This window comes from Odontesthes bonariensis, chromosome 6 (assembly GCF_027942865.1).
Source record: "Odontesthes bonariensis isolate fOdoBon6 chromosome 6, fOdoBon6.hap1, whole genome shotgun sequence".
Classification (NCBI taxonomy): Eukaryota; Metazoa; Chordata; class Actinopteri; order Atheriniformes; family Atherinopsidae; genus Odontesthes; species Odontesthes bonariensis.
This window is the reverse complement of record NC_134511.1, coordinates 14636066-14663123: the sequence shown is the minus strand read 5'-3', so window position 1 is coordinate 14663123 and position 27058 is coordinate 14636066. Positions and strand designations below refer to the sequence as shown.

The following is a 27058-nucleotide window of genomic DNA, read 5'->3' as shown; positions in this document are numbered from 1 at the left end:
TCCTACTGCCTGCCAGGCAGATCTTACTTGACCTTTTGTGGATTTGAATTGAAGAACACCTCAGGTTCAGTGCGAAGACCATCTGGAGCTTTCACCTTCTCGTGCTCACTTGATAATATTGGTTCTTGTTGTTATAAGCTTTCTCAGAAAGAGAAATGTGTGACCTTATTTGAATTCAGTCCAATTTACAAGCGTCATAGTTGGTGGCTAGACAGAATGTAGTAAAACTAGGTTGCAATTTAATATTTATTGTTGTTGTGTGTACAGCTTTTTCGAGTGTCTTGCTGGATGTTTGGATACTGAATATAAAAGAAAAAATGCAGCCATAACTTTAGATTGTAAATTTTATAAAACATATGTTTGCGTATCCTTTCCTCCCCCAGCCACCCACACATATACATACATATGCATTTTCTATATGCTATATATGAGTCTTGTTCTACATTCTAAAGTCACTTCTGTCTCTTGCAAGCAGTGCATGCCTTTCCACTATTTAAGGAGAGCTTGAGCTGCCTGGATCCACATCAGAATATTTCACACTCTTTCAGAGACAACTCCATGCAAACGATGCTGAGCTAGAAAAGCCTTTGAAAAATACTTTCCCCTTGGGGACTGGTGGTATTTGATGATACTTTGCCAGTTGCCATCACTGACCATTCTGCTGCGAGTTGCTTTGTGCTGAGAGAGAGCATACCATTTGCAATTACAGTGAGTCTTTGTCTCGTTAAGAAGCAGTGTACAGCTCTGAATTTTGCTGGATACAATATGGGCAGAGAGAGATAACTTCCAAATTTTATAAGATTTCTTGCCTACCATGCCTACAGCAGCTCAAGTAATATCAAGTAAAAATATTTCTTCGAGATTGTTACATATTGTTTAATTTTCTTACTCGTTGCAGAGTGCATTGTAAAGCGTTTTTGCAACAAGCCAATTGCAAAATCCACCTGAATATTTTACTGATGCATGCATCTGTTTGACTGATCATCTTTGGATCTCTCTCTTCTGAACAGATTGCTCCAAGCCCAGTTTGTCGAAGGACCGAGCACAGCCCGGCTCCTCGATGAACATGCCTCAGTCTTTTGGAACGGCAATGGGTTTCTCCCTGTCTGATACGCTGTTTATGGCAGCTCTGCCCGGCCTGTCTCAGAATACTAGTCATCTCCACACCTCAGAGGACAGCATCATTTACCTCGCTCCCAAAGCAGACATTAATAAGTGCTGGCCCATCCGTCCAACCCTGCGCAATGAGCTGGACACTTTCTCTGTGCACTTCTACGTCTTCTTTGGTCCAAATATATCAATTCCACCAGACAGGGCTGCTGTATTCGCCATTAACCTAATGCCTGTTTTAGACAGCGGAGGTGTCCTCAACATGGAGCTCAAACTAAACATGGTGAGTTTGGCAAATAACACTACTTCTGCTTCAAGGGTGAAAGCCATGACTATACAAATTAGGTACAACAGCTTTAAACTGGCATGTTTCTTTGTTATTTTGCATCCCTAACACATTATATTTTCATACTCCTGGACTGCTTGCTGACAAAGAAACTGATCCAAGATTTTCAACGGGGCTGTGTTGCCCCCCTGTTCCCTCATACGCTGCATGCTTTTCTGTTGCATGAGATCAGATTGTAATCAGAGTGTAAATATGCAACAGTTGATGAAGAGAAAATCCCCAGCTAGAAAGGGTGAATAATTGGTCTCACAAAGTGTCTGGCTCAGCTAGACTGCTAAATATGGATGCACGCATGGTCATAGACTGTGCTGTGGAAACTTTGTAACAAAACCGAAGCCAGTGTTTGGGCCTGTGACATATGTCTCTAATTGCGAGTGATCAAAATGCAAAAAGTCATCCAAGTTGGGTTTGATAGGTCTCTGTTGATCTATCTGTCAGATAGTGATGGCATTAGGAATGCACCTACAGAGGCTCTTCTGGTCTGCAGGGAGTCGGAAAGATACGGGCTTGCAGACATACGTTTAAACATTTCACTCCTAATAGGAATCAAGACATCCAGGGCTGAAATAAGTCGAGAATAAAGCTTAATTGGATACCTTTGATTGTTCAGTTTAGAAGAACCTCCTGATATTTAAGGATATATTCCCTTTTTTGCTGCCTTCCCAGAAGAAAGACTGATATCAGTTTTATCTCTCTCTTGTTCAAGGACATTTTTAGCCTTAACACCCATCCAACAATTTGAAAAAAGTCTCACTTCCAGAATTAGCAGACAAAATGAGCAATTCATGTGGAAATCAATGTAAGACTAGTCATTAATGGAAAAAAAATCACAGTTGTAGCCTTGCATTTATGCATGGCAGGTAAAGTTGTTGAAATGCAGCTGCAGCCTTCACGCTGCTTCTCCCTGCCTCCAGACTTTGTGATAAGCAAGGCTAAACACATCCTTCATCTTCACTCAATGCAAAGAGATGAAATTGATTATGTATCTTTTTATCTCCCCCTGGTAAGAAAGCAGCAAACACCCCCTACTTCCCAAAATCTCAGAGAAAAAGTGAGCAAAAGGAAAGAATGAATGAATTGGTTCATGTTGCCACTGACAAAGAGATTGTCCTGTGGTTTAAGTGGCAGCTTTGGTCTTTTCTCGATCGAGTATTCATAGTTTCCATGTTTATGTATGTGCGCTTCATCCTGCAGTCCAGTTAGGAGAAACTGCATGTGCTATCTGTTAGCTTTCCACAATCTAAGTGTTTTGCTGCCACCCAATTCACACAGGGATAGACCCGATACCCCTCTCATCCCATGTCTTGCTATGGTCTCAAGCGAGTTGTTTGGCTGATTTGAACTGTGTAGAAGTCACAGAGACGATATGTTGTGAGGAAACCTGGTTGGTGCGATTGTTCTGCAAGCTGCAAGTTGTATTCTTCAGAGAGAGTGTCATGGTATATTATTCTACGGACAGATTTCTGCCCCCCTTGGCGATGATCTGTCACTTGCTTGTCACAGGCACAGAATTCAGTCATCCGCTGCCAGTGGGGGACTCTGGCAGATTTGCAGGGCTTTTGGAGACAATAGCATGAGTTCCTTGTCTGCCCCGTACCACTTTCTGAGCCAAAGTGTGAAAGGAATGCATATAGGTTTTATTTCCACTGTTACCTCAGGTGGCATTGTATTGATTCAGTCTTTTTGGAGCAATCTTCCAGTGTTCTCTTTTGGGCTTGTAGGGAAAAAAGAAATTATCTTAGGTACTGTAATGAGTGTTAGAATTTTAAGCTTCTTCACCGTATACCTTGTCTGTGTTTTATGTATTGCAATCTTTTTCAGTAACCTATAGTTTATATGGACCTAGAGAAATAGAATACATTAATGATTGAAAAAACACAAAATTTGACAAAAGACACAATACAATAACAAGAAACTCAAAAAGTAGATGTCACATTTTCTGTGTGTTTCTACTTATCAAAACTTTTTTTTTTTTTAAAGTTATGTGCATATTAATTCCCACATACATGGCCCTGATTTTCTCACAGATTCATCTGAACATCAATTCTATTTCTTTTTTTCTGCTTCGGTCTATACACGTTTCTCCACAATAATACACAATTTCTTTAAAGGTTGTAGATTTATTCAAATTAACGGACTGATTTTTCCCATTTACATGAGCGTTCCAACCCTTCATGTAGCTTTTGGTTTAAGAACCAGCAGCGATATTGCCTGAACACACCCACCAGTTTTCTTTGCAAGAATGTTTAAGCTCAACTAGGACGGATTGGTAACGTCAGTGCAAAGACATTTTCAGCTCTTCTCAGAGATGCTTTATGAACAGCTTTGAACCTTTTCCCCAAGTTTCCAGAGTAAGATGTTGCGTTTCAGAAAGATGCTGCCCTCTAACCAGCACACTGTTTGAATGTAGGAATGGTATCAATGAAAGGATGCTCACCGCCTGGTTCCCTCTACATGTGTTGTTGGGAATTCTTTTCAAATAGTCCAACCTTTATTTCACCAGATCAGAGAATTTTGCCCAGAGATTTGTCACGTCTTGTGACAAATCTTGTCCTTTAGTGAGGAATGGCTTGTATCTTTCCACTCTACCATAAATGCGTGACTGGAGTGCTACACTGAAGCTTGTGTGTCTGAAGGGTCCCATCTCTGCAAAGGAACTCATCCATGGTGATGATTAGGTCGTTGATAACCTGTCTGACCAAGACCCTTCATCCCTGATTACATAGTGTGAAAAGTCTGTTTAGTTTAGGATCAGGAAGTTTGATGATGGTTCCAGTCTTATTCCATTTCATTCACAGTCGCCTCCTGCGGTGGATGCTGCTGTGCTTTTGGGTACCTTCAGCGCTTTAAAAACCGCGTTGTTCCAACCCCACATCTCTGCTTTGACACAATCCTGTCTTTCGCATCTATGGACAATTATTTTGATCTAATGCCTTGATTTTCACGCTGACATAATGAATGTTTAATGAATGCAATTATGCTCCGGTGATTTCAGACAAGTTGTGGAGGCATCACAAGGATCGCTGACAGAAGAAGAGTGCATCAGAGCTCAGTGACAAGCCATACCAATGTGCCTGAATACTTCCATGAATAGGATATTTCGGTCTTGCTTTTGCTCCGTTATTGTGGAGACTCGGTACTGATGGGGAAAAAAGAATTTGATCTATTTTTAAGAGGAGCCTGAAACATAGCAAAATGTAGAACTTGAAAGGGTCCTCCTGACAGCATGTTGTATTCACATTAATTTATTTTCCATGTTTATTTTTAGTCCATTTAGAGCCAGGGGAGTCTGTGGTATATTTATGTTACGTCACCTCTGTTCACAAAGGGGAGGTGTGGAAACACAGGCCGAGATAGATGTCCGCAACATTGAAAACTAAACTCTCTTTCATTCGTGAATGTCTGAGTAAAGAAATATATGAATATGTAAAGATGTAAAAGATGTTGATCAGACATTTATTATTTGTTTTAGTGTGAAATGGAAATGTTGAATCAAAGTCAGGTAAAAAGGTCTTATTGTTGCCAAGCAACATTCATACATTCAGGAGGTGAGCTGTGGACTGAAATCATAATAATATAACAGAAGATTGAAAAATAAGAAAAAAATAGAAACCCTTGAGGAAGTTTCATTTTAATAGTTTGGAAACTGCAATGTGCAGGATCCAGGGTACGTGTCAGTTTCTTGCTGTTCTTGCATCAGACTGCGTTGTATTTGATCACCTTTTACATGTCAGCAGCACAACTCCAGGGAAATATAGCAAAGCAAAACTACACAAACTTACTAACAGACAAAACGGCATTCACTGAAACTTTTTCCCTCATTTTGTGATTAGAGCTGAGATATCTGTGGTCTTGTAGTGCTTTATTTTTCAGCTTTCTATTCAGAAATGTTTCCACAATAGTCTTTTCACTCAGTAACCTTGATTATTTAGTTGGTAGACAGCACCCCTGACTGAATTATGCCTCTGCCGTTCACATTCGCCAATCATAACTAACTGGTGCATAATGGATCAGGCATATAAAGCCCAATATTAAATGTGTTACATTGCCACTGTTACAAAGTGTCTTACATGCCCAAGCAGTAAATAAATGCCCATTTAAAAATAACATTAAAATTCCAGACATGAATTTGTAATAAGGCTTAAAGCAGAAATAGAAAGGAACATTGATTAACAAAAGATCACAAAATGTTCTGCTGGTAAAAGGAATTTCCAGACGTGTTTAAATTAAATCTTTTTAAAAGTGCTGGTCTCTGAATTGTGAAGATGCAGAGAGCTGAGAAAAAGACCTGGAAGACAGATGGAGCCCCAACACTTATCAGTAAAATCTTAATGTCTGCACCACACCGATACACAGAGTGGAGTTGAAGAAAAAGGAATTTCCTGGTTTCTCCAGAACACAGTTAGTTCAGATGATAGATTTAAAAGATCGACCATACCGTATATCACAAAATAATCACTGTATCTTGAGATAATCTTGCTACCTAATTCCTTGTGTTTCCTGGTGAACCTGGATGTTAACGGCAAGCAAGGAGAAGGGATCGTTTGTCCAGTTGTTCACTCGATAAATGAGCCCCCTATCAAGATGGCAGGGGTGGAACAGTACATCAACTCTGAGAAATACTCTGACTCGTAAACATGCCCCAAACCTAACTCGCTCTCTGTGCGGTGAAGATGAGAGTGAGCTTCATGTTTCAACACTTATTGAGCTTCCTTTCCCTCATCAGGATGGTCAACACCTGTGGAGGACAACCGATGAGCGGTTTAAAGTATCTAAAGATATCCTAGTTGAAATTTGCAATCAGCTTGAGAATTATTTGGCTTAATTTCTACCAAAAAAACAAGTTTGACATTCTCAGCCTCAAGCTGAATAACCGTGTTGGGGTTTGGTATTTTATTTGAAATGGCATACAGATGAATCCTCTGTAAACGGTGACAAACTATGTTTGGTTTGGCAGCACAAAGCCTTTCGGTTCAGTGAGAGTTAGCCATTCCAATCAATATTGTTTTATAGTGCATGAACTGTTGCTGAATCTGCAGGAGGAACACTTACAAAGCCAGCAATGAAAGAAAGCGCGTTAAAAGCGTATAATAGTTTTTAATTAAATATTTCAAAGAGATACCTTTTGGAGCAGATCAAGATTATGACTGCATTCAAAAAGGTGAAAGATGCCAAAAATGCCATTTATTTAAGTAGTGTTCTGGTTGTGTACACAGTAGGTGGGCGTGCGCTGCTGAATTGGTTTTGGATTTGAATGGAAATGTCATTAGATGTCAAGATGAGAATATTTTCTTTAGATTTATGATACAACATAATATTTTCCAGGTTGACATTCATTTTCAGTGCAGCCCTTATAGCCCTATTCATTCAGCAGATGGGCAGACACAAGTTACCACAGTTTAAGTTTTAGAACTTGAATAACTGATGGTGAAAGAGAAAAAGTGAACTCGCAAGAAACCTTTTCCGCCATAACGATCATAAAGTCATCCATGAATCCAAAGTCAAATCAAAGTCTATTTGAAATGTTTTGGTAATTATAGATATTTGAGTCAAAATGTGATATGTCAACTTTATGGCTGCATTTCTGGGTAAATTATTAAGCTTGAAATCCTCCTCTAGGGAACATGAATGTTTGTGTCTGCTGATGTTGCTGGAGAAAAAGTCAAAGGAGCAACAACATCTTGAATTTAGGCTCTACATACCCTGAATTTCTGTTGTAAATTCTTTCTCACGTCAAATAGTTGTTAGGCCGTTTCAGTCTCACTGAAGTGGTGGATTGGTTGTCACACAGGCATTGCTGTGCTGCTAAGAATGGATGAAAACCTTGACTGATCACTCAAGTCTTTGAAATGAAAACAGAATCTAGTTTTAGGGGCTTTTGACCCCTTTGCTTTTCATTGGTCCCAGAATACCGTAAGCCCTTTCAGTATTCCACGCTTGAATGTTTCTTGCTTAATCCTTCATCTTCAGACTGCAGGGGAGAGTTGGGATGAAAGACAGGGAGGAAGGAGGAGGACCCATCTCGAAAATGCCAGTGGGCGTGATTTAGTCTTCGTATCAAGAGAGTAACAGGCCAGATGGTGAGTTTAGGAAGTCTGAAATCTCAGCACTGGGCAAAGTGTTTCTTTGTCATTGCATTATTCAACAACTCCCTGCATATACATTATGCTCATTTTGTGCTATGGGGGCGATAGAGATCTTAATTATTCCTGAAATGATTGCCAAAACTTATTCCCACCATCAGATGCATATCCCTGGAAACAAAGCAAATGCATTTAATGTGCTGAATCTCGTTCTGTAAAGTTTTGTCTGTGATAGAAGGACTTATTCTGAATTCAAGGGCACTTTCTAGTTTAGTAACTCAGCTGAAAGTTTTTCACATTTGTTGAAAAACACCTCATCGCTCGGCTGCACCTACATTTCACTCCAAAAGACAGAGACATTGTGACTAAGTAAAGAGGCATTTAAAACTTGCGAAGTGTCAGATAAGGTGCTTGAGTGTGCATTGATGCGTTGTGAAGGCATCCATTTAAAAAAAAAATGTTTTAACTGTTATTTGTGCGCCTGTTGTTCTTCTGCTGATACATCAAACCATACTGCAGGGCCCTCCATTCAACTCTCTGCAGATTGAGCCACTTTATATTAGCATATGCAGCTCCCATCGCTTGAATAATTCCCCTGGATTCTTTTTAATGCATGTGCATGGTAATGTATAATTGATGCTTTAAGGATATAAACTGCCAACATCTTCATTTAGATGCCTCTGGCAGACAGAAGGAGAGTGCTCTCACTTGATTTGTTAGTTTTAAAGTTGACTGTCTCATGGCTAAGGAGAAGAGAGGCCTGTGGTAGTCATGAACAGTGTAAGCTCACCAACACGATGGCACCAGATGGGCAGTGGTTATACAGGTGATTGACGTTTGCTTGTTTTTTTTGTTTTTCTCAGTCTACGCTGAAAGGAGCTAATCTCACAGTGTTCGGCTGCCTGAACCATGGCATGCCTCTATTCTTGCGTGAAAACTCATCATTGAAATGTGAATCAGGTATGTCAAATTTAACTTTGACAAAATAGCCTAAACTTGTAACATTAAATTTTCCCAATTATCTGGCTTTTTCTCTGTAAAGTTAAAACTGTATCAGTCAAACTCATTGTTATTTTCTGGTCTGTTTTTCCTCAGAATCGGTGGCTGGGTTTTCCCTGTCTGTGAATGTATCTTCTAATATCACCAAACTAAGAATTCCCTACCCACAGACAGGAACTTGGTACCTCAGTCTTCGCTCCCTGTGTGGCACAGAACATGGGTGAGACAGACCATACGGTTTCATTAGGAAATAAATCCTGACTTGAGTTAAATGAAAAATCTATGACAAAGAAATGGATAAAAGAATTACATCTCCAATTCCAAAACATTTGTGTACGCTGTGTGTAAAATGTAAATAAAACCAGAATGCAATCATTTCCAAATCCACTTCTGAGAGACTCTGCCTCTCTGAGGTGCTCTTTTTATACCCAATAATGTTACTGACCTGTTGCCCATTAACCTAATTGTTGTAGTTTTTAAGTCGTTCATGGAATATTCTGACTCCTTTGGAAAAAAAATAATTTGCAGTTGTGACTTGATGTAGACAATCAGTGCTTTTTTCAAAAATGTGACTTTTGCCAGAAAACTTAGCAAAAAGACTGGAAAAACAGGAGCACACTGCTCCGTCTAAAGATGAGAATCCTTCTGATAACACAAGAGGGGTGTCTATCGTCTAATCCAAGTCTTGGCAGGAGAGCGAATAAACACATTTCCCAAAATATCCAACTGCGCCTTTAAAGCGGAAACAAGAGTGTAAATTGTGTTCCCTGTAGTGCTCAACCCAGAAAGTCTTAAAAATGTGATTTACAAGCAGAAATTCACTGAAACGAGTTGGTTCTCTGTTGCTCATAAATTTTTGACTATCTCATAATCAGTTCTTCGGCTTGGTACCAACACCCCTCGGCAACCTTTGGGAGACAATATTTGCTGTCAAACATAAAAGACAATTGCAAAATAGGATGCATGATATTTCCGATAACACATCTTCAAATAACAATCCCTACTTTGTTTATCAAGATTAATAATTTAGCACGCTAATGTAGAAACCACGCTATTCAACCACATTTCTTCCCATCCGTCACCCAGCAGACTGATTTGTCCTCTGGTGCCCACCTCACATGGAAAAACAGTTAAAAATGATTCAAACATGAACATAAATTTCTGTCTTTCCTAAAATGTAAAAGGTGAAATGTCATCATTTTCTCCAAGCTATCTTCAATCACACAGGGGGATATTATTGTAAATGGGGTAGACTGTATTTTTTTCTTCCATCTTGAGTACATTAAGCAGAGCAAACTGCCAGGCGGGTTTTCCTTTTTGTAAAGGGCATAGCTCCTATAGTTTGTGGGCTAGATAGTATCTTGCATTATCCAACATTTTCTAACCCCCTCATGTACTGAGTACTGTTTAAAGTCACTGTGAGAGATGTCGGCTGGAGGATGGGGAATGTTTCCATTAAATCGTCCAAAGCTTTTTCACAAGTTATTAAGTATTAGCAAATCAGCAGATTGAGCTGTTTCGCTGAACCTTTATTAGCCCAAAAAAATGTGAACAGAATGAAATTAGGCAGTTCTTTTTTTTCTGGTCCTCTTGAGACTTCCAATTGAATTTGAATAACAGATAATAACAGATGGTGTGAGACACATACTCATCTTCACATTAAAGCTAAGCTGAGGTATGAAAACAGTGACAGCATTCACATTGCTATGTGTTAGATTTCCCACTTATACACATGCTAAATCAGTTCAGTCTGGCTAGAGAAGAGAAGTGCTATTGCGATTGACAGCTACTCTTAACGTCCGCAATTATTAAAGAAGCGGACAAAGGTGTGATTTTAAAAAACTGTGAGGTGGGGAAAGACAAACAGATTTGTTGCCTCCAGGAGTTTCATTCTCTGTTATTGATTATCTTTGAATCCCCACGAAATGCAAGAGATAAAGAAATCATCAATTCATTCATGTGCAATTGCTACTTTGCAGACTGTAGCAGTAACTTCTTTAATGCCTTGAATTGTTTTAAATGGCTATGAAGAAAAAGTGGAAGAGACTCTTCTCACGAACTGCAGATAGAGCAATGTGAAAAAAAAACTTAATTTGAGTTAATTAATTAAATTACTAAGTAACTGTTGAACAAGTAGAACTCTTGTTTCATTGCTCGTCCTGTGTACAACAGAAATAGTTTTCAGAAATTAGCTTTTGTATTTCCTCGATGAATTTGGAGATTACGCAACCCAAATGAAGTACGACTTGTGAAAAACCAAAAACAACTTGACAACACAAAATTCTCTGCAAGGCTACAAATTGCCATATTATTCAGTGAAATGTAATGAATTAAGATGAGATAACAGTAAACATTAGACACTGTGGAGGCTGTTGTGTGTATGTTCATTACTATAAAAATAGCCAGTAACCAAAATAATTGACAAACTGGCCATTTTGATAGATAATGACCAACAGTGACGGGATCACCATGAACTGATTTCAGTAAGCATCAGTTGACATAAATATCCTGCGCACATTTATATTCCAATCTAAGAGCCTAATCAATAAATTTTAAGAGGCAAGTTGCCAGACTAACAGCAAAAGGCTGTGGCTAAAAGTGCTGATACTACTCATTAAAAAAAGAAAAAAGATACACATCCGTAAACCCATACAATTCACTAAAATTGAAAAGACGGCTGCAGCCAGAGCTTTGGCCCTGCAGTCTTATGACTGAATTCTAAAAAAGAAATAATTAGTGCAAACAAGTTGTTAAAGGCGTACTATCATATTTAATGTTTGGCTAATGATATAATAGTTTGATGTGATTAACAGAGAGATTAATTTGTTAACACCATTATTTGTGGAGTAATTAATCATCAGCAAAAATTTCATGATGATAACACCTCCATCTCCGACTGCTGCGTTCGCCTTTTTACAGGTTCGAGGTGTGCACCAATGTTACTGCAGAGGTGTATATGCGATCATACCTCACCCCGTGCATCAACGACTGCGGGACATACGGACAGTGCAAGCTTCTACGCACCAACAACTACCTTTATGCTGCATGTGAATGCAAAGCAGGTAACGATTTATGTAGAGATTGTGTTGCAATGCAGCACAGTGTCAGTGTATTTGTCAGGCTGACATGAAAAGCTCTTTCCCTCCTCGCTTGTAGATCTGAATTTGCGCCCACTGTGAGCTAAATTTAGATTAGGTCGTCTCCGGATGTCTTCTTTGGATTTGATTCAACAGTTCCCTTATTTATAAATTAGCAATTAATAATGAGCAGAAAGTGTGACCATAAATTAATGATTACTTGATGATGACTTGATTTTCAGCAGTCAGAAGATTTTTCTGCTTGCACGATGATGAGATGAAACTTTCTGTGAGGAAATGGGGTCATCACCACTGCAATGAATTTCTAATTTGTCGGAAAATACATCATGCAGAGTGACAAGAAAATGGGAGAGAGCCAGGTGGGATGGCATAAGTAATTTTCCAGAACTGAACTGACAATACTGCAATTGAATTGTACAACCCCTACCACTGTCCAATGTGGCCTTGCATTAATCTCATATAAGCTGTTTTGATAAGACAATAAAACATGCTCTTAATTAGAACAGCTTTTCAATAAAGATGAGCTTATGAAGCTAAACAAAGCATGCCCTCTGAGGCTTTTTTAAAAATCCTGCCTTTGATCTTCTTTTATTGGAGCCCGCTACTCTTCAGTTAAATTCATTGTCATACTTCATGTGTGTCTCTGCTTCCTGGCAGGCAGTCTGCATTCAGCTCTTGCCCTTGGCTCGTTTCATTCTGCAAAACCTCTGTTCAACAGTGCTAACGAATATTTAATCAGCTCTGTCTTATCCAATCCACCACTTGATAAGGTTCCAATGTGACAAAGCAGGGATGTGTTAAAACAGAAGGGAGTTCACGCAAAGAGACTCTATTCTGCTGGATCAAGAACTTCACACAAATATGTTTTATTATATTTAATAAAAGACAAATGATACATTCGTTTCATCAGGACATGCACACTTTTTAAGAGATACCATTGATTAAATAAATAAGGTATCAAAACAGTTTAATTAACAAGAAAATGTATTTAGAGTTCAAGGAAGACAAAACCCTTTCTTTTCTTTTTTTTCACACATGAAATTTCTATTTGATCTTTCTTAGGTCATCTTTCCGTTCTCACCGTGTGTTTGTTGTGTGTATTAGGCTGGAATGGCTGGGGATGCACTGACAACTCGGAAGCCTACTCCTACAGTTTCCAGCTCCTCTCCACCCTTCTGCTCTGTCTCAGTAATTTGATGTTTGTCCCGCCGGTGGCCATCGCCATTCGGAGCCACTATCTACTGGAGGCTTCAGTGTACATCTTCACTATGTTCTTCTCCACTGTGAGTAACTTCTAATATATCAAAATAGTGACTAAAGGAATTTTAATGCCTGAGGGGATATGAGGCCAAACAACTGGAGGGTTGCACTGCTGATTCATATTCAGCTGCTCTTTAATGAAACATAATAGAAATAAAGTTGGTGACTTTGGCTGAAAAGAATCTTGGATCATGATCATCATAATTTCATGTATTGGACATGGGCACAAGGATGTAATACAGATTGCTACCTCTAGTGTTAGGATGTTCAGCTAACTGTTCGTGAGAGTCAAGAACAAATGATGGTTGAAGAATGCTTAAAGCAACCGTTTATGATGGTAAACCAATTTCATTTAATTAAACTGAACGTGAACTGAATGATATTTTTAATTGTTATGAAATTAGCATCATAAAGAATCAGAAACAGTCATAAGTTGTTCTAGAGTCATTGCTGTGTGCAGGAATGATCTCTAAGGTTCTGTGTTTCCTCAGAGCTGAAGAATCCTCTGACTAAACATACTTTGTTGTTTGATCACTATCTTACCTAGAGGGTCCAGAGTTATCCATTATGTTGAGCAGCTTTACAACATTTTTCTTTGCATAAGCAGCATCAGGGGCTCCAGAGCAGTCCCCAGCACAGGGCCAGCTATCTCTTTCAGTTTGTTTTACTTCTGAGCCAATGGCTCTGATGCTGCTGCCCAAACAGATGGCTGCACAGCAGATTGAACTCTCCACAACAGACTTATAGATATGCAGCATCTTAGTGCAAATATTGAAGGACCTAAGCTTCCTCAATAAATAAAGTTTACTCTGTTCCTTCTTGTAGACAGTCTCAGTGTTGCATTTCCAAGCCAGTAGGCTCTCCAAGGGAACAGCCTGACAACTGTAGTACTCCACCATCTCCACCTCTTCTCCCAGAACGTAATAGCTTTTGGCTTATTCCTGACCCTCCCAAAATCAACAGTCCTCTCCTTTGTCTTGTTTACTTTAAAATTAAGATGATTGTTCCCACACCATGCCACAAAGTGGATGACCAGTCTCATGTACTCTTGTTCATCATTTATACCACCCACATGCTCAGACTCATCTGAGTATTTCTGCAGAAGACAGGAATCTGAGTGATACTGACAGTCTGAGGTATATAGAGTGATGAGAAATTCAAAGAATACTCTCCCCGAGGGTGACACCTTTGTAGACTCAACTCCTCAGTCACAGAAACTGTGGTCTGTTTGTCAGGGAGTCAATAATCCAGTTGATCGTGGTGGATTCAAATTAAGATTGTTAATTTGATATTTAGCAAATGATTAATTTAATCATTAGTAATGAAGAGTTTAAGAATTTCATACTATGCAGATGACTTGCATCTGTTTCTCTAACTTCTATAGTAATGGAAATGGTTAAACTCGCAAGACCTGTGTTTTTGTTGAATAAAGATGCTTCATGCTTGCTCCTTTAAAGTAGTTGCTAATTTTTTTTTTCACTTGAAATACATCCTTACATTCAAATACTAACAACTTCACAACTTTAAAGCCAACATGAACAGTCTTGGGCTCTACAGATAAGAGATACTTATGTAAATAGCACTTCGCTAACCATGTAGCATGAACTTTGAATCAGTACCTCATTAAGGTCATAGATTTGTTTGCTTGATGAAAAGCATTTGGATGAAATTACAATGGAAAAAGAAAAGGAAGTTACCTAAATGGATGTATTATTGGCGGTCTTCTTAGTTGACTTCTGCTTCAGAAGGGTTTAAAGATAGTTTTCTTTGCCATATATGGAAAGTATAATGCCTGTATTTACTTTTCTATACTCCAGAAAGATTTATTGAAAATGCTGACTTAGAATGATACCGTACAGTCAAATTATGTTACAAAAAGTTGAGATTAGTTTAGAATGTCCAGCTCATGTTTTGTTTGTGACTGAGCGGCAATGACATGTAAGTGAATTGTTGGGCTGTGTAAACAATCATCTCTTGTGCATGTTAGCAGTTAGCTGTTTGTCAGGTTAAAATAATAACTTATGTGTCCAATTCGTATCAATGGGTACAACTGTGGTGTACAAAGTGTAGAGTCAATATAAAATTTGTTATTTTTTACAAAACAAAAACAAAGTTCTTATTTTTTACAGAATTTGCTGTTTATAGCAGTATATTTGAGTTTTTTTGGCTGGTATAACCGCTGTCTTTTCCATCTCCTCCCACAGTTCTACCATGCATGTGACCAGCCCGGTATTGTGGTCTTTTGCATTATGGAGTATGACGTCCTGCAGTTCTGTGACTTCCTCGGGTCGCTTATGTCAGTGTGGGTCACTGTCATTGCTATGGCAAGGCTAAAGTCCATCATCAAACAGGTGTGTTTCTATTGTAACTCAGAATGAAAATCAACTGTCAGTGCATGACATGAAAGTATGTTGAAGGAAGAGTAGTTTATCAAATTATACTCAGTGAAGACAACATTTTTTTCTGGAACGTAGACTGAATCTCCATTTTGTTCCAACAAAACTTGTATATTTGCATTAGAAGTCAATGGATCTTTGAGAGCCTTAGGAGAAGGGAACCTAATTTTTCTAAACATTAAAATGCTTGCTTTTAATCTAAAGTTGACATAAGTGCTTTCTGTTATATTATTTAGAATTCTACATTTGTTTTAATAATGTATGAATGTTTTTTTTATTCAAGAAGCTCAAACATGTCGAAAAGCAATGTTTTAAACTTCACCCATCCATCACCAATATGTTTTTTACATCTACAGAGCATTTGTCAGGCTAATATTGATTGTCACGCCAATATGAAATGTCTCAGTAAGAGGACTCTGATCTCATGCCTCATAACCCACTTGATGTTCAGTCCAGTCTTGTACGAATTGCAACTGTTGTGCGCTAACTGTGGCTCTCTCATCTGACTAAAGCTGTGAGGATCATGAACATAAAAGTGACACACAAGTGTATCAAACAGAATGCCATCACATTAGGACACTAATGGAGCCCTTAATCCTATGTTTTTGATATCTGAATAGGTCTCAGTAAACACATATGCTACATGATTTGTTGTGTTGAGGCTTGTCAGAGCATCTTCTTCGCCATTGGATTTAACTGCATACACATTGTGTAAAATGTGAGATTTTGCTGCATAGTCTAACAATGGCCAGAGGCTTTGGCTCAGTGTGGTTGGAAAGCAGTTTCTTTTTAAAATTCAGACAAGCAAAACAAGCTGTATGATTTTTTGTTGTTGTTGTTGTTGTTGTTGTTAGATGTTACCTGTGTTTCCAACATCTAGACTTAGACCTGTTTGGACCTGAATGCATTTAAACTGTAAAGTCAGCTGGAGGCACCTAAACTGAGATGTCAGTGTCTGACAGAATGAACAAAGCCCTGAACAAAGAGAGATTAGAGGTCTCCAGAACCAAAAAACAAGTCTCACATATGCATCAAATCTTAGATGTAAATGAAAAGATCAGTGCGTTAGAATCAGCGGAGCGTGGCGCTGAATTCTCTGGTTGTTGACACATTGTGGAGGATAAACACTAGCAGGTGCACCTTCTCCCTGGGTTACCCTTTGGCTGCACACCAATATGGAGCAGTCTGAGGAAAAAGTGTGTGTGTGTGTAAGTGTGAATGTGTGTCCCTGTCCATAAATGAGACAGAGAGAGAGGGGAGTGGTGAGAGGCAGAGGGGTTGCGGGAGGGAGGTAGAGTATGAACATCTGCTGTCCTCTTGGGTTTTCATTTTTGCTTAGTGCTGCAGTATGCAGTCACTAATCAAATCGCACATGTCAGGACTGGGAAGAGCAACTGTGTACGCTTGTGCACTTGAATAAGACATTTTGTGTGCTTGTGTGTATGTTTGTTCGTGTCCACACCCATAGCAGCAGTAGAGGGTCCCAGCATCACCTTACATTGTGTATGTGCAGCACACATGTGATTGTTGGATCCAAAAAGCCCTTTAAGTCCTCACAAATATGTCAGCAGAACATTGTGGAAGCTTATTTTGTTTTCAATTCGCACATAGAAAGCTTAATTTGTTAGCTTCAGCTTGCTAAAGGCTGTTTAATCTGAATCACATCACTCCATTTAAGTGAAAATTATTCTAATCTTTGATGCAGCTACAAGTATTGCACAGAAGTCTTGAGCCACCCCTCATTTCTTTTTATTTTGACATGAAGGAGCTAGACTTTTATTTTCATTTTCTAAATGGTCTTGAGCAATGGCTCTCCAAGCTTTCTGAAGGTCTTTCAAAGTTTTTCTTTGGACATTGGCTGCTTTGTCACTCATTTTCAGTCTGGCCCTTGTACCTGACTGCCAAATGTGAATGTTTTATTTTTTTTGGCTGAGCCGCGTAACATTATTAAAACATGAAACAGGTACCTAGCTTAAAGGTCAAGCAATTTTGCGTCATCTCAGATAACAACTGTGTCTTTTTTAGAGAATAATACTTGAATTAGAATTCCATCTTTTTTGAGCACTTTGTTATCAGCAGCCTGTCACAAAGACACATAACACATTTGTTCCCATTTTTTTAGTTATATCTACAACACAGTTTGACCCTCAAGAAATAGTATTTTTGCACTAACAAGATGATTCCCAAAGAGCTATTAGCTGAAAAACTGGCATATCTCAGCATGTGCTGTGTGTCCTTAAAAAGATATAAGAGACTGGACAAGTCAAGTACAAGATAAGTGGCCTAGAAAAGACTAATACTTGGAGAAATTGTGCCTGGGGATGTCTGTAAGATAAAGGAATAAAGCAAACACCTGACACACGACTTTAGAGATGAATCTGAGCCTTTAGTTGCTCACTGAAGCCTCATAAGAACTGGGTTCCATGGAAGAGTGATTCCCAAGAAGCCATTCTTTGGGAAAAGAAATGGGGAGAAAAGGCTGATGTATACTAAATGACACAAGAACTGGATTGAAAATCAGTGGTTATGGAGTGATGAATCCTCCCAAGAGCCCGGACCTCAACATTATTGAAGCAGTGTGGGATCATGTTGACAGTGAACAGAACAAAAAGCAGCCGACATCCAAAGAAGAGCCAGAGAAGCCTGGAGAACTATTCGTGAAGAATACTTCAAGAAATGACAAGAAAGTTTAAGAGGGTTCGGGTTGTGTTGAAGAATAATATATTTCAGTAAACGCCTGTATCTATTTCCCATTTACCTGGCAATATATAAAGAAATGAGAAGTAGCTTGAGATTTTTGCACAGTACTGTACAATAACATTGTTTTCATTGCCGACATTTTGATACAACAGGAAAAATATGGGTCTTGAGACAGTCATAGAAAATTAGCCACATAATGTTTTTATTTGAGGATTACAAACTACTGATTGTCTTTGTGCTTATTATGTTTTTTTTGGACCATCTACTTTGTTGTGTTATTGGAAAATGCAGTATATAGATTATTATATATATATATATATATATATATATATATATATATATATATTTATGAATTTACTACAGAATTTACGAGAAATCCCTCTGAAATCCAAGTTGAAAAGAAAAGCTATGCAATGATTGACAAAGAGCTCAGCAAATCAACAGTGTTATTAGGTATCTAAGAGGCAGTCAGTAATGGAAGTAGATTGGAAGAATGTACAGACCAATAAAGTCTGAGCAATGACCTATAAAAGCTTGTGGTGCAACGATAAGATTTCAACATTATTAAATTCTTAATGGACTCTATGATCTTTCATTAAACAAATGACCACGAGATTAGCTTAAAAGCTGGGTTGCCAATTTTTCTATATTAATTAATGTTCAGTGACTGTAGACATCTTTGAACTTATAACACTGCCAATAGGCATGATGCAATCCACACATTTGTGAATACCATATAAGAACGTGTTACTGCATATTGGTGCGTATTATAATGGATGTGACCGATAAAAATAGGCTTGCACCAGATTTTTTTATCCCCTCGTCTGTCACAATGACAGGTAATGATTCATTACAGTAAAAACTCTCGTCTTTGAGTGTCAGTGCGTTCATGCCTGTGTACAGTGCATGCATGTTTGGGTGCCTCTGTATGATCTGGCAGCACAGTATGACTGATGACTGTAGCTGCACAGAGTTCTCAGGCTGCACCACGCTGCTCCTCTCCTCCTTAGTCTGTGCCAATTAGTCCTATTCTCCTGCAGGCAGGTCATCCCCTCTCCATTCAAAGATCCACAATTTCTCCCCACATCACCCACCAGCCAGAAGAATACAGACCCCAGACATCTTGAGCAGATTGAAGTCTTCCCAAAGCATATGTACACAGCTTATTGACTTTTTTTCCCCCTTATTTTTCTTTCAATTCCATATCCTGTGGCTATATGTCCAAGTTTAGGCTTAACAAAAAAATAAAATAAATAAATAATAAATAAAAATAATAAAGATATGTCATACTGTGACTCATATATTTACCATATAACATGATACAGTACTCTAGTAGCACTTTAAAATACCCTCTGGTGTTTCACCTTAGCTCAATAGATGCGGTAGTTTTCTGTAACGACCATTTCCCCACTGGCACATTAAACTGGTGGCATATTTACATAATGAGAGGCTTTCAATTTTTGTGTCACAGTCCTACCGTTAATGAAAGCCAGCTCTAGTTGTGGGTGTTTTAAGTAACTGTCAACATTGTTTTTGATGGGTTGTAACTTGTGAGTCAAATGACCACAGAGCTCCATAATGACTGCAGCGAGACACAAAATTATCACAAATGGAGACAAAAAGACCACAAGACACAAAATGATGATAAATGGGTGAAAATGAATCAAAGTAGATCAGGGATTTCAAACTCGAACTTGAGGGCCGCTGTCCTGCAGGTTTTAGATGTTTCCCTGCTTAAGCACACCTGATTCAGATTAAATGGATCTCTTGAAAAGATTGTTAAATTCTACTCATACCAACTCATGAGGCATCGATCTGAATCAGGTGTGTTGAGGCAGGGAAACATCTAAAACCTGCAGGACAGCAGAACTCGAGAACAGGAGTTTGAGATCCCTGAATTAGATGCTAACTTGTCAGATGCAAAATATCTTCAGAGACACCAAATAATCACAAAGAGATGCAAAAAGAGGATAAGAGCACGGAAAATGACCACAGAGAAATATAAATGACCAAAAAGGGATGCGAAACAACCAATCAGAGGCACAAAAGAACATCAGATACACAAAATGACCACCCAGAGAAACAAAAATATTACAAGGAAAAACAAAATAAATTACACTCAAAGAAAAAAAAGATGTCTGAAATGAGATAGACATGACTAAACCCAGATCTGAGTGAGCATAAAAAGTTTTAAAAACAACACAAATGCACACAATATAAACACAAAAATATATCTTGAGTGGGTTATCAGCTCTTTACAAGTTTGGTCTTATAATGAGGAAAACTGTGTGAAAATGACATAGCTGGTTAACCTAACAAAGCCAGCAACAAGCTAAAACTGATAGTGTATTACCATGGTAACTATAGCCCCAAATAACTGCTGTAAGGATTGTACAGCTTACTGTTGATTGAATTATTATCCTCTTTTTGCAATGGGGAAAAGTAACATTATCCACATACTGAAATGACACTTGGTGGTTTAATATTTACCAGTCGTTTTTATGCGATTAGATATGTATTTAGAAAGCATTTACTAACATATATTGTACAAAGATCACAATTTTCAGAAAGCAACACCAGTAGCTTTGCGGTGTTGCTTCACCACAAAATCCCTCTCTTATTTGCTGTGATGTAGTGGTGTTGACAGTGTTTATGGAGGGCAAGTATTGATTTGTGTGGTTTTCGTGCAGGTGCTGTATCTGCTGGGGGCGATGTCTCTGTCCATGGCTTTGCAGTTGGACCGTCATGGTTTGTGGAACCTGCTGGGACCCAGCCTGTTCGCTCTGGGCATCATGGCCGTGGCGTGGGTAAGGGAAACTTTTATTCTTAGAATCATTTTTATTTTCTTACTCTGATATTTACTCATCAGTTGAAGAGTAGTCCAGATTCATTGATTTTTTTTTTTAGGGAAAATGTACATGTTGTAGCAGCGCAGGAGAGAAGCTAAAAGGTTAGGAGAAGCTTTCTGAATTGCATTTAAAAGTTTAAGAGAATTTTACATTTCAAGTGTATAGGATAACTACAGATATGCACAGCCAGTGCGATCTCATAAGCATAAGATCTAAATTGCTTCGGATAAAAGCATGTGCTAAATGCATAAACATAAACATAAACCTCAACAATTGTACAATACATTTTCCTTCCTCAGTTCTTTTATGATGGTAAGAGTTAGGAGTACATGGGTAGGTTTAGATGTTAACAAATAAATGGTGAGGGTTAGAAATTTGTACTTGTCACAGACGCACAGTCTGATATTAATTGGTCGTGGTTCCTATCATGTGACCCTTCAAAAAACAACTGCCAACAAAAAGCTGTGATCACACAATCGTTTAAACCTGGAATGTAAAATGACTACATATTTGACATGTGAGCAAATATTCTGGTACGATTGGATCAGCATTGCTCAGCAGACTGCTTTATGGTCTGGTAATACCATTTTAGAACCAAACTCTTTTGCAATTATAACACACACACACACACATATATATATTTCACATTCCCACAAAATTAAATTTAGTTAATTTAATATACTAATTAATTCATGGTCTGTGAATTAATTAATTCATGGTAAAGCCTGCTGAAATATCCAGACAAAACATGTCTGCACTGTCCCTCACTTAGGCAAACAGACAGCTGGAAGGTGTGTGTGGCTAAAAACTGTGGGTTTCTGACCAATGAAGCTATTTTACATTAGCATACAGGAGGCTTTAAAAGTTTTTCAGCTTTGGGGTATTAGTCATGGGTCGTAGTTCCATTATAGCTCTGCTCGTACTTTCACTGACTCTTTGAATCATAATTTGCTCCCTGAACTGGGAAGATAAAAAATAATAGTCTTTCAGACAAGGTTCTTGGAAAAAATAGAGCCTTTAACACCAAACTCTCACATGAGTATGGAAGCAAGGTTTGTGGTTTCCTTGGAGAAAGCTTTGCATTAAATGAAGTGCGGGGCTTTCAGCTTTGAGAGTTATCTTTCTGTGAGCTAGAGGATAGAGGATGGAGGTTACAGAAATATGGGAAGATCCAGTTTTGTTTAATTCCACCGTGTAAAACGTGCATTTCCCCGATTAACACATTACAATTGATGGCACAACCGAAGGCTTTAGGTATTGGCTTTGTAATTCAATTATAGATGGCTTGTTGACACATGTTATGTGGCAAATAAAAAGTGCAAACATCATGGTCTTGCATATTGTGGCAACATTAACAGAAGGGATGTATGAATCTTTAGACATAATTTCTAATCTTCCCAATGAGACCACACACCAGCTTGCTGAAAGACAAAACTCCACCGAGCAACTTTTCCATCATAAAAAATAGAAACGGGAAAAAAAAACAAAAAACACTCGGATCTCATGCTAATGTTGCAGTTTTTAAAGATAAACGTGGCCTCATGCTTTGATTACTTGACAGTTAATCATTTATAAGCTGTTCAACAGAGTATGTCTGCATTCCAGCAGTCTTTCCTCGGTGCTGCGCCTCTCACTTTGAGCACCATACATTTTCTACAAGAGCCCTTTCATTTCAGCTTGTCATGCTTCTGCAAAGCTTGGCATTCTGAATATTCCCAGACACAACCGAATTAGATCAGTGAAGCGGCGGGCACAGAGTGTCTGCTGCTGTGCAAGGGTGTCATTAGCAGTATGCGGAAGAGGAGAGTTTCAGATCAGTCAATGCCAAATATCCCTAATACACCAGACTAAATGAGATCCCTGACTCGAACGTGAAAATACCATCCTGGTCTGTAATGTTTGCTTTAACATGAAAAAAATGCAGTTCCAAAGGGACTTGGGAAAAACAAATAGTGATTTCCTTCACTTGGCTTTCCACAGATCATTAGTCTTTAATCTGAAATAACTTAATCATAATAACTTGACTACAGACATTTCCTGCAAGAATATTTGCAATTATTTTTGCCACTCATGAACAGTTTGCATTTTCCCTGATAATATAAGCTTTTATATGGTAACATTTTGTGTGTGTGTGGGTGGGGCGGTGGGGGTACAATCAGTGTTCACAAACCGATGAAAATAGACCCGATAAAATCAAATATATAAAAAAGTCTTTTTATGATGTGCACGCTGCATTTCTGGGTAGCTTTAGGGAGAGAATGAGCACATTCTCGCAACTAAGCATATAGAGGCATCATATCCACTTACTGCCAAAAAGAGCACAAGCAGAGATGACAAAATAGATAAAGCAATGACTGGCCAGACACTAATTCATCCGCTGATTAGTGTAATGTTTTTTTTTGCTTCACTATTAGGTGTGAATACAAATTCCAGACAATAAAACAAATTGAGACATATATCCTGCAATTAAAGAGTTCCTGCTCATCCTTCACTGAAATCCCACTCTCAAAAATTTTAATGACTTTTAATGAAACGTCAGAGCGGTCAGGTTTTTTTAATGATATCCTTTCCTTCCGTGTGTCATAGTATCTCACATGTTGTAAGATACTCCTGCTGAACAGCTTGAAAAGCCTCATTTGTAGTCCAGGCCTGTCTTCAGTCACCTTGTAGCACATTCTTATAATGCCACCCTCAGATGACAAATGAAAAAAAAAAAGCTTCTGAGCCTTTGCCTCATTGTCCACCATTATTTCCTCGCTAGACCTGCTAACTCTAAAAAGCCTGCACAATGCAAAGTATGTCAAACACAATAGGCATTGTTAGCTTCAAGAGTGAACATAATAATCTACATGCATTCCTTGCTTTTGAGGAGCCGAAAACTTGAAAATTTGATAACTTGGATTTTTTTGATGACAATATCCTCCCATTCAGCAAGAATATTGGGTTTGTTTGCCTCAGTCCATTTCTTTTCAACATCGTATTTGAGAAACAATTCTGTCAACTGGGAATCAGACTGTGGGACAACAGTGGCTTGTTAATTAGCAGATCTTAAACACACTCACTAAAAAAACTTCATGAGCTTCCTTGGATTTATAACTTCCACTGCGTCTGATTTAATTTGAAGGAATCTGAGCGGAGGTGGTACATCGGGGTCAGTGATCCTGTCCAACTTTGTTGTTTGTCTTGTTCCTTTGCACTGTGATTCAATTTCTCTCAGGGTCTTTGTCCTCTCTCATTTACCATCTCATTCTCTCCCCGCCAGATTTGAGCATTTTGACCAACTTTTTAACCAAACTAAACCAACGCTAATCAGGCAAGCGCAGAGCACTAGAGAATGTTCTTCACAAGACGTCCCTCCTGTCCCAACATGCAACTCCATGTGACATGCTTTCACATTAACTTAACAATTTCCGTTGTAGCATCCAGTTGGTCTTGATCTGATTTTGCTTCAACCATTTACAAATAAACCTTGGGGTTTTGTTAGAGGTGACAGCTCTCAGAGGACAGCATATAGATAATAGAGGTTTGAGACCATGAGTGTGAAAAGCCTGCTGATGTAATTACAATATGATGGGATGTTGGACCTTTAAGATATCATTCTGATAATGTCAGAAAAGTCTTATCTGACATTAAAACATTTTTCATATGTGTGTTGTCCTATCAGACAGTGCGCACCATCCGTCGCAGACGTTGCTACCCGCCCACCTGGAAGCGCTGGGTGTTCTTTCTCTTCCCGGGCACTATGATCGCCACATCTGCCGTGGCACTGTACGCCTTCGTGGAGACAGAGGAGAACTACTTCTACATCCACAGTATCTGGCACATGCTGATCGCAGGGAGCGTGGGTTTCCTCCTGCCGCCTCGCGCCAAACCCGACGCCAAGGTGACCCCACTGAAGCGTAAGCGGGGCTGCGGCTATCAGCTGTGCGTGAACGAGCACGAGGAGCTGGGCTTGGTGGACCCAGCCATCATATCCATCAACAGCATCTGTACCAGCTGATAAATTCCCCACTCCCAACATTTTACTTTGGGACACTTCATTGCCTTCTTTTACTTGGGAAATTCACACATGGGAAATTAAGCCACAGAACTTGAAAAAAAACAATAGAAAAAAAAACAATGTAAATACTTAAAACCCTGATGTGACTCACTGGAATTATTATTTTTTTTTTGTTGTACTGGTCATGATTATTACAGTCAGTATGTAATTATTATTATCTATAGTTAAAGTTCTGATGAAATGTGGGTGTACAGTGACACACTGTTGTTTGTGAATATGTATTTAAAAGTCAAAGCTGAAACACTGCTGCTATCTGACGGTGACTGTAAAACTGCTTCTGTTGGTTATTTATTGTTGGTCTTGTAAGCAGGCCAGTTACTTTATTGTAGGGGCACAGGGAAACAGGGGACACAGTTAGACATTTATCAAGGGCACGGCTTTTCTGAAGTTGTTTTGAGATATATCTTTTTGCACTGAGACACAAAAATGTTATTCTGTAAATTTTTATAACAATATAAACAACAGTGGGCATCACATATGTAAAACCTAGTTGTCATGTGGAATGTTAGACTGTCTTTGCAACTGCAATGTATCACTTTTACACGAATGTGCTCCTTTTTTTGGTGGAGGGAGCAATTCCAAAGTTCTTGAGAGAGAAGAGGGGAGGCAGGGATACTTCAGAGACCTCAAACCAAGACCTCACCTCCCTGCTCTTCTCTGGCAGGACCTGTGTGACACTGCATTCATGAACAATAAATGTTTTCTTTCTTTGCCTCAGTATTACTTTGCTCCATTCAAAGCTCTTAAATGCCGTGCAACTGGTGAAATCTCTCACAAAGACATCATATTGCAATTCCTGGCCCTAATGGAAGCTAGTGGTTCTCAGACAGTGAGATGAGACACTGTCAACAGCATCCTCCCAGGAATAGAGCAAGAGATAAATAATTCTCCTACACTCAGTAGCATGAAGGCAGCTTCAGAGCACACTGTCGATATGTGGCCTTTCTCTTCTTCTGGAAGAGCTGGGAGAGTTTTATGACTCTCTGCTATATTCCTTTTAGGTGTGATCCATCAGTGCTAGTGCACGCCAGGTTTTTTCTTTTATGAGATTATTTCAGAACAGATGAAAGCATTTATTATTCTAGCAAGTGCAGATATTGTAGTGCAATTTTGTACTGTACCTGGGCTTGATGTCACACTGAAGAAATCATCATGCCTCTTAAAGGTATAGTTTCACGCTTTGGGAAGAGCACTTAGTGTTACTTTCTTGTCTTGAAATGATTCTTGCTGGTCCCCTTACTGGCTAATACACAGCTTCAGTCAAGAAACCCTTAGGAGAGAATAAAAGGATGGAAACAAAGGAACAGCTCACAAGGATCTTTTCAGACTGAACAAACAAAAATCTTTAGAGGTGTAGAGTTGCTCAATTTCAGATTTACCAAATATGATTTGGTATCGATCTCCCAAGGCAACAAAGTAGATAAGCCCATTTCCCAAAATGTCAGTCCAATCCAATAAGAATATTAAATGAATATGAGTATATATGTGTAAAATAAATGTGATTGATCTGAGATGCTTCCAATAAATGACAACCTTTAGCATTCATCATTTATAGGGTAAGATAGAGAATTTTTCAAAAGCCAACATTGCTAATTATTGCCTATAAGTCTGAACCAGATTTGGTACATTCAAGCTTGAAAAGATGATGGAAAGAGGTCACTGGACCTCAATCTGTGGCGTGATTCTGGGGCCGTCACTAAATACGAAACAGGCAATATGACTAAAACCCAAAGCTTTACGCTTGTCTCATAATTTTGTTGAATCATACATTGTTATCCTTTTTACTGTATTATTTTATCATACAAGAGATTATGTATTAAACTGAACAAGGGGCGTCCCATAGAGACTACATAATGTGTTGCTCTCTATCAAAGATAAATTTAAATTGGCCTTCTTGACATGTTTTTTTTTAATTCCTGCAAATACTTAAAGATGTTATATTCCTAAACGATGTTGTCGATATTGAATAGAAAAATCAATCAAAATCCTAAATGAAAATCAGTGCAAAACTTTATGCTGTATATATATCTTCTATGAAATTCCAAGTAATGGAAATTCATGTATTAAGAGACTCAATATTCCAAGTGCAGAGTGCACCCGTTGGTGTGAATAAAAGGCCTGTGACTGTACTTAATGAGACAAATTGGACCAAAATGG

The 27058-nt window shown here is 38.6% G+C and overlaps 1 protein-coding gene across 1 annotated transcript in view; it reads left to right on the top strand.

Moving 5' to 3' along the window:
- Nucleotides 1-25613, top strand: part of tmem8b (transmembrane protein 8B) — a 38202-nt gene extending 12589 nt beyond the window's left edge. The window contains exons 6-13 of the mRNA XM_075467506.1: nt 1011-1393; nt 8403-8499; nt 8635-8758; nt 11458-11600; nt 12741-12919; nt 15101-15247; nt 20683-20799; nt 24506-25613. Of these exons, the coding sequence (XP_075323621.1) occupies nt 1011-1393; nt 8403-8499; nt 8635-8758; nt 11458-11600; nt 12741-12919; nt 15101-15247; nt 20683-20799; nt 24506-24841 (1526 nt within the window). The 3' untranslated portion in view covers nt 24842-25613. The remainder of the gene's footprint in view (nt 1-1010; nt 1394-8402; nt 8500-8634; nt 8759-11457; nt 11601-12740; nt 12920-15100; nt 15248-20682; nt 20800-24505) is intronic.
- Nucleotides 25614-27058: the final 1445 nt, after the last annotated feature.